The sequence below is a fragment of the Myxocyprinus asiaticus genome, chromosome 37, assembly GCF_019703515.2.
Source record: "Myxocyprinus asiaticus isolate MX2 ecotype Aquarium Trade chromosome 37, UBuf_Myxa_2, whole genome shotgun sequence".
Classification (NCBI taxonomy): domain Eukaryota; kingdom Metazoa; phylum Chordata; class Actinopteri; order Cypriniformes; family Catostomidae; genus Myxocyprinus; species Myxocyprinus asiaticus.
This window is the reverse complement of record NC_059380.1, coordinates 11,073,651-11,087,491: the sequence shown is the minus strand read 5'-3', so window position 1 is coordinate 11,087,491 and position 13,841 is coordinate 11,073,651. Positions and strand designations below refer to the sequence as shown.

General features: G+C 38.2%; 1 protein-coding gene across 4 annotated transcripts in view; it reads right to left on the bottom strand.

Moving 5' to 3' along the window:
* Positions 1-13,512, bottom strand: part of LOC127428287 (MAP kinase-activated protein kinase 2-like) — an 83,454-nt gene extending 69,942 nt beyond the window's left edge. Inside the window, exons 1-2 of one of the 4 annotated variants that reach the window (XM_051676551.1) lie at positions 1,289-1,421; positions 915-1,059 (exon numbers count right to left, since the gene is read on the bottom strand). In XM_051676551.1, the coding sequence (XP_051532511.1) occupies positions 915-947 (33 nt within the window). In that variant the 5' untranslated portion in view covers positions 948-1,059; positions 1,289-1,421. Of the gene's footprint in view, positions 1-914; positions 1,060-1,288; positions 2,033-8,011; positions 8,078-13,432 lie in introns of those variants that run through there. The other 3 variants (XM_051676554.1, XM_051676552.1, XM_051676549.1) reach the window with 3 other exon arrangements.
* Positions 13,513-13,841: the final 329 nt, after the last annotated feature.

The window sequence follows — 13,841 nt, the reverse complement described above, 5'->3', positions numbered from 1 at the left end:
AATGTCTGCATCAAACAACGGCCACTATATTGCATATTAATATTATTTTCCACTTTCACTGACTTGAATATTCATTCATTTTCAGGGTTTTAAAATCTGTAACAAGATTTGTAAACTGTGTGTAAATCAGATGTTTACTGTAACTGTCATACTGCTACGTTGCTTGGACTGCACCCAAGACTTTCACCCACTGTTGCACTTGTGCATATGGTTGAGTGACAATAAAGGGATTTGATTTGAAATGCCAGTTTGTTTACATAATGCCACTGTTGTTTTTTTGCACACACACATTTCTCAATACACACATACAAAACATACTCTGACATCCATACCAACACACCCACACAATTTTAGCTGCATCATTTTTTCAATTGGCCTGCAGTGCTCTATAATACAGCAAACAGAAAATAGGAAAAAAGCATGTATTTGCTCCATAGGCTAAACATGAGAAAAATGGTGCTATAAGGTGGAAAATATTTAACATTTAAATTTTGAAGCCAGGGCTCCGGAATGAAAGCATAATATCATAGAATTCATGATCTTATGCTTTAATGGCACTGGGATCAAATATGACAGTTTTTATGGGTTTCTATGGGGACATTTTTGTCCTTAAGGTCCTTAGAGCAACTATTTTGTGTACACAGTGTATTATAGATGTATTATAGGAACTGAGGTTGAAATAACAAAATTCCCCCAAAAATACACATCTTTGGCTAAATGTATGCCGTTGGCATTAACATGATCGGAAAAAACAAACAAAAATGAAACAAGATAAAAATGTCCCGAAGGTCGCACAAGATTTAATCAACACACTTGTGAGTCAACTGTCACACCTTTTCCAAATTCACCTGACCAAAACAAGATTCGCTTTCCTGTTTTAGGTAACTGTGAGTAGATTTGCGTCAAACACACACCTTATCCAGATCGAGGTGTCTTCTCCAATCCATTCTATCCAAATAGACTCGTTAATATCAAGCTGCTGGAACCAGCTGGAACAGGGAACTGCTCTGCCACCTGGTTCTTAATAAGACAGATGGCTTTCCAATTTCCATTGAGCTCCTAAAATGAATGATTAACTCAGTCTTAAACACTGTTCTGCACCTGCAGAACGACACCTCAGCTAAACTGATTCCTTGAAAGCCCCTTAAACATAATTCGCAGAGAAAAATGCTTACCATCAAGCATTTACATAGATGGACAAGTTGACAACAAAGTTGAGGTGTTCGGATTACTTTTAAATATAAACACCTAAATATGTCCTTGTCTCAATCATGCTCATGTCACTTACCTTTAAAGCGTACTTCTCCCCACTTCTCCTGTGGAAGATCTCCAGAACCCTTCCATTGATGCCCAGCCCCAGGACCTGACTAGTGACCTTGTAGTCGTCGGTTATGCCATTTTTCTTGATCTGGAGTGAGGCTTTCCCCAGCATAAACTGAGCTGGATTCTGCAGCTGGTTCGGAAGCTTCGGCGGACTGTTGGCGTTAGTCAACATCTCCCACCTCTTTTCTTCCCACAGTAAACCAACTAGCTACTTCTCCCGAACTTCAGTCCTTCGTTTGGCAACACCCAAGGCGAAGATTTGCCTCAGTGAGCTCGACTCTAGGCACATAAAGTGTGACACAAACCCTTTGACGCGCCGCTATTTCGGTTTCTTTGTGACTAGCTTAGCTAGCTAAAATCCATGTCGAGGGTCGACCAACCGATGTTGGGCTCAGAGAGTTGAAAGGCGAACTATATAACGACACTTCAGTGTTAAAATGGATTCGAAGTATCACAGGGTATTCGAAAGAGACGCTGAGAGAGTTAAAACAAACACTCAGTTAAAAAAAAAAAAAGTCGAGAATGACATGCGATCTCAGAGAGATGAGTACTGGTACCTCACGACTTTCGTCCAGCGTCTTACTGCTCTGACGTCACCGCGGTGTTTAGAATGGAATGGAACGTCTGCGCTCTTAAAGGAGCCGACAGTCATTTAGATTGTGGGTGAAACGGTTCCAATGTGGAAACTTAAATCAGGCGCAGTTGCGGTTTTAACCACCACGCAAACCACGCAATTGAGTGGGGCCCCGGACATCGGGGTCCCCGCCCCTGTAGGAAAGCGCTGCAAAAACCGCTTGAGGGGTAGCATGTCACATGTTGTTCTGCTGTCACACGCTCTCAGAGCTGTTCATGTTAGAGGTCAGTTTTTCAAGTAGGACTTTTAGTTCGGGTTTGTAATTTATGAAAAAATATATACAGGCCTTCCGAATTTATTTCGTCCACATGCTCTCACTCACAGATACGTGTGAATGGATGAGTTAGGAATGAGATTCCGCACGTGTTTTTTGCCCACATCTGCTCTGTTTTTCCATTGTTTTCCTATGTAAACACGCGCTGGACGAACGTCCATGCCCGCTGCACTGCGTCTCGCTGTTTCTTCAGTGTCTCACAGGACTGGCACGTTTTTAGACACAGTGTGAAAAGTTAAAAAGTACTTCAGGTCTCAAAAACGCATGTCGAGACACCTGTGTTCTGTTTCATTCGTTGCGCTGCATCTAGATTGTTTTTTTGTTTTTGTTTTTAGCGCAGGTGTCACAAAGATTTAACGTTCTGAACAAGTTCAGGTTACAATGTTTAACATTATTCCAGATTGTTCTGCACCAAGCAAAGTTCAGCGCTTTCAGCAATGTTTTTTTCCTTCTGCTCTAGTGTGCTGAGGGGCTGCCGTGCCTTGTATGTCTACTGTTACAATACTGTAACGAATGTTGCCAATGATGCTAACATACAATACAGCCTTTTACAACATGTTGAACAATACACTCCAGCGTCAGAATATAAGGTCCTGGTGAAAGTAAATTAAATAAGACAGAAATATATTACTATTGTATACAATAAATCCTCAAAGTAATAATAATAATACTGTATCAAATTATAATGACAAACTGGACAACAATAAATTATTGTTGGCTTATAATAATAATAATAATAATAATAATAATAATAAATAAAAACTGAATTCCAAAATGTTAGTGAGTGTAATAGGTTTTTCACACCCTGTTCATAAAAAAAGAGTGTTTTGTAAAAATATATGCAGGTAAATATTGTTTTTGTTTTTTTATCACTGTATTGTGGAAAACTGGAAAACATGCATTAATTAACTTTAACTAGATTTTTATGTTTCAGTAAACATTTTGAATGTACTTGGCTACAACGGCTGATAGGATGAATTTAAAATGATGATTTAAAATCCATTTTATGTTATTTTTTAAGCAAACATTTTTTAAATGGGGCTCCGGGTTGATGGGTTGCTTGGGGCCTCAGAAATGGTAAACCGCCCCTGGTCAGGTGTACAAACCATTGTTTACATTCGGCCTGGATACTGTTGCTTTGTGGTCTCACAGAAGAATATAGTTTCAAAATAAGAGGCCGTTCTCACCGAACGTGTTTAGCTGTTTTTCAAATGTTGTCCATTGTAAACGCGCGTTAGATGGCTAGACTGTTTTTTTTTTTATTATTATTATTATTATTATTATTATTATTATTATTTTATAGACGACGTGCCAAGTTTAAAAGCACTTCAACCTTTAAAAAATACATAATTGCGTTTAGCTCAACACACCTGCGTGTTTTTCTCCATTCGTGGCGCTGCGTTTAGCTTTGTTTTTAGCGCGAGGACAGTTCGGTGTGAACGCTCCCTTAGTCATTATGTTAATGATGCCAGACTTCTAACCTGAAATGAGGGGAAAGGTCAAAAATATTTTAAGTCGTTCAAACTATTTGTTTTATAATTATTTGTATTTTTTTGTTGCTTGCCTGCTTTTTAGTTTGATTTTATACTTTTAAACCGGCTTGCAAATATCAGCTCGTGTCGCTGTTCGATTCTTAAAAAGAAAGGATGGGAAGGTGTCAGCAAACTATTGCCACAAGAGGGCGCAGTCTGCAAGTGTTTTAAGGTGGCTTGCTCAGATGTGATACAATAACAATATTTTGTGAATATAAGCTCTATATTCACTACTATCGTGATAAAACACTGGTATCAAAAATATTTAAATTTACAATCAATAATACGTGTTAGGGCACAACCCTTCTCAACTCATAAGGAGACGTAAGTAAAAGCTGAATTTATTTTTTACTTTTGATCTAAAAAGACGTAAGGGGGCGCTTTAGATTAACTCACCCTCTGAATGCAACAGATTTTCAAATGTTTCAATTTTGTTATTATGAAACAGCACAGAAGAACAGAACAGATTTGGAGATTGAAGTTTGCAAAAGGACCTGAATCAGTGACAAATTGCTTGTCTGACTGTATTAAATATTACTGAGAAATGACTGAAATCCCCCATTATGTCACTTCTGGTTGTGTTTGTTGTGCATGAGCTCCGTTAGCAAAGAAAATAACTCAGACATGTAAATTCTTAAAAAAAATAAATAAATATAAAAATACAAAAATAAATAAATAAGTGCATTCTGATTTTATATGTCAATGATTTTATGACATGTTTTATGAAGAATGCCATCTTTTAATAAGTGTGTTAAGTCTTATCACGTGCAGCCTATATTGTTGGCATGTGAATAAAACCTTTACTACTCTCGAGTATGATCAAAAGTCAAACTGCATACAAGCCAAGCTGAAGGGAGCATGGTGGGTTGATATTTAAAATAATAATAAAAAAAAATGTACACACTTTCTGCTTTTGGTTACCATTGAGGAGAATTGGGTGTTATGTTGGCAAATATTAAATCAAGCCTTACATGCCTCACTAAGCATAGGCCTACAGCTTTCACACACTCATTTTCACATGCATACGCCTTATCACTTTTAAGGGGCCCTGTAGCTGTTATAATTATGCTGACCTCTCTGTCAGCAATATTACACAGTTGCAGCCCCTTAATCTGTTAAAGGTGGTGACCTCAAAAAAGCACCAAGCGAAGCACAAGCACATACTGTAGCTAGAGGGAATAGTGAGCAATGTAAAATCCCTTTTATCAAACTGTTCATACATGGGGTTTGGTAGAGTTGGATGGACACAATTGGAAACATGTTGTTTGTTGCTGTGTACCATACATTGATTGTTTAATCACCCTATTATTTTTTTAACCCCCCCACCCCCACCCCCACCCCCATACAAATCCAAAGGTTACGTCTATATTTTATATGTCTGGTCTCTTCATATGTGCAGTAAATTCTGCAGGCTTCATAGAGCATATTAGCTAAGTCAAAGAGTCTATTTATGGTAACTGGCTTCCAGTCGCACTTGCTTCCCAAAATCTAAAAACATCAAAGATCAGTGGAGAACTCTATATTGAGGGTAGGATCTGATTTCATACGTAGTCTATGTGAAAAGTGGACTCGGCTTAGTTGTGCGGACAGACGTGTGTGAACTCACTGCACCCAAAAATTCAGCCAGTGTTTACCATATGTCGTCTGCTACCTGCTAATGGCACTGAGCATAATATGACTTGTGATGATCTTGCATAAAGTTGCAATGTTCCTGTCTTATTTTTCCACCAGGCCCTCTCACAAACTAACTAGACACAAAGTTGCTTTTGAAAGTGTCATATGCTTTCTTAGAGGGAGAACAGATGACAAGCCACACTAATCAGAACCTAGGTATAGTTAGAGTGGCTTCCCTCTTACCCAAGCCTAGAAGCTTTACATGTTCCGATTTATCCAGCGACTATGAAATTTAGGCCCTGTAGCTTAAGCCTTAAGAGGCAGTGCTATATTAACATTAAGGCCAAATATTTAAAGTAGATGGACTCATTGGAGCCTTAGAAAGACTACTGTCATAAAACCTTACACCATTAGCCAGCAATAAAATGGATTTAAAAAACATTAAGGCTATGTAAAATGTTCATGATGTCCAATTTGATAGGACATTTGCATGTGACAGTGTATTAGACAGTCCTAAAGAGGAATGTTTCTATGGTGATACACCACCACACAGAAAGTGCAAGAGGAGAGTTGGCATTAGTTTGCATCTTAGTTTATTCATTTTCTGCATTTATTTTTCAAGTGCTCAAGACCAGACCCACAATTCATTGCATATTTATTTCTCAGTGTGTGGCAGGTTGAGCCAATAAAAACACTGCTTCTTCCTTGTTTGTTCAAATGTACAAAAACATGATTTTTTAAAAGCTGCATTATGTTACACTTAAAGGAATATTCAGAGTTCAATACAATTTAAGCTCAATCGACAGCATTTGTGGCACCATGTTGATTACCACAAAAATTAATTTAGACTTGTCCTTCCTACTGTTTAAAAAAAGCAAACATGGAGGTTACAGTGAGGTGCTTACAATGGAAGTGAATGGGGCCAATTTTTGGAGGGTATAAAGGAAGAAATTTGAAGCTTAAAATTTTATTAAAGTGCTTACATTAATTCTTCTGTTATAACTCATGCATTATTTGAGCTTTAAAGTTGTTTAAATTGTCATTTTTACATTCCATCGTCATGGCAACAAAGTTGTAAAATTTAAGTAAGTGATTTTATCACACTAAAATTATGTTTACACACATACTGTTTAAGTGTTGTGGCTATACTTTTAAAAAAGTAGTATTTTAATAACCCTAACCCCCATTCACTTCCATTGTAAGTGCCTCACTGCACACTTGCTTTTTTTTTTTTTTAAGAAAAGGAGGGACAAGTCAAAATTAATTTTTGTGGTAATCAATATTATGCCACAAATGTTGTTGATTGAGCTTAACTTGTATCAAACCTGGAATATTCCTTTAATTTCCTTTAATATTCCTAAAATTCTTTTAAAACTGCTGTAATTGAGTTGTACATTTATTTAAATCTTAATTTTTTCAGTTGCTTTAGGGTTTGTGTCATCATGGCAATGAAGGTGTAAAATTAGATATAACTTTACAAAGAAAAGGTTAGTAAGCAATTGTATCACACAAAAATCATGTTAACACACATATTGTTTATGTCTTATTATGGCTACACATTTGAAAGGGTTTTTTTAAAACGTTTTTACATTTACAGATTGGCCCCATTCACTTCCATTGTAAGTGCATCACTTGTCTTTTTTAAAGAAAAGAAGGGACAGGGGCCTGGGTAGCTAAGTGAGTAAAGACGCTGACTACCACCCCTGGAGTTCGAGAGTTCAAATCTCAGGGCGTGCTGAGTGACTCCAGCCAGGTCTCTTAAGCAACCAAATTGGCCCGGTTGCTAGAGAGGGTAGAGTCAAATGGGGTAACCTCCTCGTGGTTGCTATAATGTGATTCGCTCTCGGTGGGGCACGTGGTGAGTTGTGTGTGGATGCCGGTGGATGGCGTGAAGCCTCCGCACGTGCTATGTCTCCGCGGTAATGCGCTCAACAAGCCACGTGATAAGATGCGTGGATTGATGGTCTCAGACGCGGTGGCAACTGAGATTCATCCTCCGCCACCTGGATTGAGGCAAGTCACTATGCCACCATGAGGACTTAGAGTGCATTGGGAATTGGGCATTCCAAATTGGGGAGAAAAAGGGGAGAAAATCAGAAAAGAAAGTCGAAATACATTTTTATGGTAATCAACATTATGCCACATATGCTGTCGATTGAGCTTAACTTTTACTGAACCCGGATTATTCCTTAAAAGCTGAATTGTGTAATTTCTGCACCTTCAAATGCAATTTTAAAAATAAACATGATTTTCAAACCTTCAGAATACACCCCCAGTCTTCTGCTGATCAAACAAACAGATAGTCCCACCCCCAACTCACCCCATTGTTTGATTCAGTGTTGTTGTGTCAGGCTGGACAGGTAGCTCAAAACAGAGGAATTTTTATAGTGATATTGAGAGACAGTGTTTACCGTTTTCTTGAAAATGAACCTACAAATGGCTTACTTATAGTTGTCTCTGCATATTAGCTGGGATAGGAGAAAGTATTTTAACACCAAAACTGTTACAAACTTCAGCTTTAAAATAAGAGATATGGAATAAACCAAATCCATACTATAAAAAGCATCAAGAACCAACAAAGCCAACATGTATTGAGTAAACACACGAAAAAGGAACTTCTGCAGAATTCCTTACCCATAAAATTGCCGGGTTTCATTCTGTTAGATCACATGACACGGTGTGGAATTTCCCCTATTCTCCAGAAAGCCACAGGCTCTTAAGTAACACAGAATAAAAACCTTGTTGAGAAAGGAAGCACTTGTGCTCACCGGCAATTTTGTAATGGTGTTAGGCCATAGAGAAGAGAGGACTGAGGAGAAAGAGGTAAGGAAGAAAGATTAAAGGAGAGATCATCCCCAATCTTGAACTCAATGCTATTATCACAACAAACAAGCACGTCCAAGCGCAGTTTATTCAGTCATTGTGCAACTACAAATTAAGGGGACTGCAGTGATTTTCCAAAGCAGTCTTTAATGCTTTTGGAATATGTTTAATTATAATTATAGTTTAAATATAATTAACAAAGCAATTCACCTGATTTGTCAAAGTTCAAAGTGTTTAAAGTGAATTCGTTTGAGATAAGCACAGCTTATATTTTGATGGATTGTTACAGGAAGTGTTTAATTGTACTTCACTTCCTTGATTTGTTTTTCACATGGACAAGGACAACCAGCAGAAATATGGTTTATTGGTCTAATATCTTCCTCAAAGTACACCATGCATATCTGAAACTAAATAAAGAACAATCACTTCCTTTGTACTTCTGAGTATCCATAATTGCCCCACAGTGGTTCTACTGGTATACAATGAAGGGTGCTAACAAAATGCCATGGAGGGGTCCTACTGTAGGTTAGTAGGAGCCCTCCAGTCGACACCATTGGGTCTGTGTGGATGGTCGCAGCCCTGCACGTTTGAATCACATGAAAAAATTCCGGTCGTCTCCCCCTTGTGTCATATCCATAAACAACAAAGGGCTTGATAACGGAAATTTGTTTAGCCTACTTCTGGGTGCCAGGTTCCCTTGTGCACCACTCAGCTAGAAAAACTGCCCCACTTTACACTTCACTATTCAGTCACAAGAACACACTGATGAGACTGCTAAGATGCTCCAGTTGTCATGTACAACTGATTTTGAATGTTGTTGTTTTTTTTTGTTTTGTTTTTTTCAGATTTGGCCTGAAATGAACCCCCAGACCCAATAGTCCAATAATCTAGATGGGAACTAGTCAGGCTGGCAGAGGCCAGGCTGACTTGGAGGAACTAACAGGATCCAAGTTGTATCTGTTCAGTGAACAATCACTGATGGCCTACATATATATCTAATCATCAAACACTTTCATACCAGTGCTGTTACAAAATAACCTACTTTAAAGGGACAATTCACATAAAATTGAAAATTCTCATGTCACCCTCATGTCATCCCAGATGTGTTAGACTTTCTTTCTTCTGCAGAATACAAATTATGATTTTTAGAAGAATATGTCAGCTCTGTAGGTCCAGTCCATACAATGCAAGTGATGCTGCAAAAAGCACATAAAGGCATCTTAAAAGTAATCCATACGAATCCAGTGTTTTAATCTATGTCTTCAGAAGTGATATGATAGGACTGAGTGAGAAACATATCAATATTTAAGTCAGTTTTTACCATAAATTCTCCTCCCTGCTCAGTAAGGGGTGATATGCATGAAGAATGTGAATCACCAAAAACACAAGAAGAAATGTGAAAATTTACAGTGTAGATTGACTAAAGATCGCTTCTGAAGACATTGATTTAACCACTGGAGTGCAATGGACAACATTTATAATGACTTATGTGATTTTTGGAGCTTCAAAATGTTGGCACCCATTCACTTGCATTGTGTGGACCTAGAGAGTTGAGATATTCTTCTAAAACTCTTCATTTGTGTTCTGCTGAAGAAAGAAAGTCATACACATCTGGGATGGCTTAAGGGTGAGTTAATGATGAGAGAATTGTCTTTTTTAGGTGAACTATTCCTTTAATATACAGTGGCACCAAAGTATTTGGACACTTAAGCCAAACTTAAAACAAATAAATTTAATTGCATTAGATACAAAATATCAAATGTCATCAGAAAGTGTCATCAGTGCATGTATGATGTCAGTGCCCCTCAAGGTGTGCTAGTAGAGTAACAACAGGTGTAGTTTATCACTTTAACTATGGACATGTTCGGCCTATCCAATCTATGTGGCCCATGCTCACATACGTACAGCAGATCTACACACCTGCTGTCGACTCTCCCTCCCCTTTCTCTGCCTGCTGATCTCTGATCGGTTCTTGCCAGGAAAACAGAGAGGAAATGTGAGCCACTTGCTTCATCTTACAGATCTATTGGTCCATGCACAAGACCTCTGTGCTTCTGGGCACAGATGCCAAATCCGTCTAAACCTTCTGATCCTGCATTTAGATTACAAGAGCCACTTGTGTGCAAGATTAACCCTGAAACAGAAGTCACCACGATAGGCTACAATCTGCGAATAATTTTGAAGTTTTTAATTCAAGACTGGGTTATGATCACTTATTGTGGCCCAAACTGCTCCGGTTTTCTTCTTTCCCAATCTGCTCTACTAGAAGTCTTACCTTCCAAGCAAACTCTTTCAATTATGTATTTAAAGTGGGGTCCAAATGTCTGAGACCAACTTATAAATAGAGGATTTGACTGCATGCATTAAAGCAAAAGGGGAACCTACCAAATACTCTTTAAAACTCAAATTATGATGCTAATTATATAATTATTGTATTAAATTAGAAAAATAGATCTTCACTATTGGTCTCAGACTTTTAGGCCCCACTGAATTTCTGTATTTCTTTACATTGACCAAGGCTACAACAGTCCAGTGACTCTCTAATCCATGACCTGTCTGATTCCAATCACATTTCAACACTTGACACCTCAACTCGTTGCTATACAGCCTACTGCCCTAGATAAATTAAAAGGCTGCTTTTTCCATCCGCTCAGTTGTTGAGGTGATAACAACATTCATATCTCGAGCAGTGGCCACTTACTAACATGATGCTATCTGCGAGTTTTTCACGCTCTATGACCTCAAGTGGATTTGAGATACAAGACTTTTTAATACATCTCAGTACATGCATTTTAAACGCCGTCCACCTGGGCTACATTTAGCCCTCCCACCTGTCATGGTGACTAGCCTACCCCCATACATACTGCACAGGCCTGGGATGGGCACCACCACAGCTTGTCCTCATGCATACTCAATGACAATCTTGGGGTATTTGAACCAAAGGCCACCTGAGTTGTTTCCTTATCATTCTAGCATGAGCAGTACTTACTAGGCTAATCCTTCTTCATGTCTTCCAGAGGAGAGAGTTAAAAATATACAGCCATGCCTCAGACATCTTCATAAGTATCACATTCTGATATTGCTGCAAATACAGGCCTCATGTTTCAGTGTAGATTTCACTGCCTAATAAGATTAACTGAATTACCCCCAGCAAGGCCTCTTGGCCAATTAGACTTCAACTCAAATAGTGTGCACAGATGCCTCCAGAGTTTTCCAGGTTCGGAGGAATGGATCCATGGACACAATGCACTCCTCAACCTGTCTAGTCTAACCTTGAACTAGAATGCATTGCATTGCACCACAAATCAAATATTTACACCAGGTTATTTGTGGTCAAGCAACAATGCAAAGAGCTAATGTGGGCGGAGCAAAACTCTCAATCAGAGGAGAGCCTAATGCAGCCTGTTTCAGTAGAAGTCACAAGGGAATCCACAAGTTAGCAATGGTTTTTGAAGTATTAAAGGGACAGTTCACCCAAAAATGAAAATTCTCTCATCATTTACTAACCCTCATGTCATCCCAGATGTGTATGACTTTCTTTCTTCTGCAGAGCACAAATTATGATTTTAAAAGTATATTTCAGCTCTGTAGGTCCATACAATGCAAGTGAATGGGTGCCAAAATGTTGACGCTCCAAAAAGCACATAAAGGCAATATAGAAGTAATCCATACCACTCCAGTAGTTAAATCTATATCTTCAGAAGTGAAATGATAAGTGTGGGTGAAAAACAGATCAATATTTAAGTTATTTTTGCTAGAAATCCTTCTCCCTGCCCAGTAGGGGGCGATATGCATGAAGCATAAACACCAAAAACACAAGAAGAAGAATGTGAAAGTGATCTGTTTCTCACCCACACCTATCATATCACTTCTGAAGACATTGATTTAACCACTGGAGTCTTATGGATTACTTTTATGTTGACTTTTTATGCTGAAGATTTTTGGAACTTCAAAATTTTGGCACCAATTCACTTGCATTGTATGGACTTAAAGAGCTGAGATATTCTTATAAAAATCTTCATTTGTGTTCTGCAGAAGACAGAAAGTCATACACATCTGGAATGGCATGAGAGTGAGTACATGATGAGATAATTTTCATTTTTTGGGTGAACTATTCTTTTAAGGGTGTGTACAATGACTTAATTTAGCTTCACCTGAGACAGGAGACATACATTTAAAATTGGTTATGTTTTGAACACATTATTAACAATAATTTCAGTGACTCTGTACCAGAATGGTAAAGAAAGAGCTGTAAGATCAGCATATGTTGAAACTGCATTATGCACAAGATGGCTACATACACAGTTGTAGGATTTGTGCCACAAGCAAATAAATTATGTGTCTCTCTGCACCTCATTCCAGTGTCTGCCATTTTAATAGCAAAACTGGCAGGCTTTTTCTCTAGATAAGTTCAAGATAAATTTTAGATATACTGATGGCTCAGTGGAATATTGCTCTATTTTATTCTTACAGAGGCTTTAAAGGTTCATGTCATGAGGAATCAAATTTTCATTGATCTTTTGACATATAAGAGGTCATTGAACTATAAAAACATTTTGAAATATGGACACTGGGGATGCATTTTGTTAATTTTATTGTATAGCAGTATTTGTGTCTGAATTCGTAATAAGAGAATTCATAATTGAAATCTGACATTTAGACTTGACTAGATCAAATATATTCTTAATGCAACACATCATTTTATGTATTACTGTACATTTACTGTAATGTAATCTAAATATGAGTTTAAAGGTGAAGTGTGTAATTTCCCAAATAACAAACTGCCAAAATAAGAACTTCTCGCCTCAAACTCACACCATACTACTCTTACTACTTCTGCCATATGTTTCTATGGCAGAAATAGTATGAGTAGTATGGTAGTATGCCTTTCCAAACTCAGCAAAACAGAGAAATGTTTTGATTGTGCCACAGAGCCACAGTGTATTACTTTTCAGGGGAATCAGATATATACAATGGAATAAATTACATGCATCACCATTAAATACTTTGTCTTACCAAACAATAATTATAAACTAAAAACCTTTAGTTAAATTGAAATCCAAAGCCTAAAACAGTTTTGACCTAAAACAAATTGCATGTCACAGAGTATACTATGGCTGTGTGATGTTTGGCTGGCCTTCAATCTGCTTGTGACGGGTGTTTAATCCCCGATCAAGTGTCTGTAATTGCTGTGCCTATGACTGAGAGGATGAGCCGGACTCCCTCACTTACCTTGACCTGCTGTCTTGTTTCCTTTTATACTGATCCTTGACCAGCTGTTCTGACCCAAATCATTATCTTAATCAATGTTATATACTGTGTGTTGCTAATCTGAGTTTAGATCAGTGAAAAAGGGGACTTCCGAACAGCACCCTGTCATAAGCAGACGGATGTAGGGTCCTTAAAGGACTTCCTTTGCGCCCAATCCTGCTGACATGGGAAAGCACTCAGCGTTCAGAATGGAGGGTGAACAAAGCTGAGCTGCTCCAACAGCTGCTCAGCAGGAGGCCTGACCATAGAAAGTCTGGGCTTCTTTCACCATTTGCTCGCATGCAACAAAGACAACAAATACACACATCCAAAAACACATACACGTGACTCTCTCACACAGACAGAACTGTGCTTCATGTGGTAACATCTA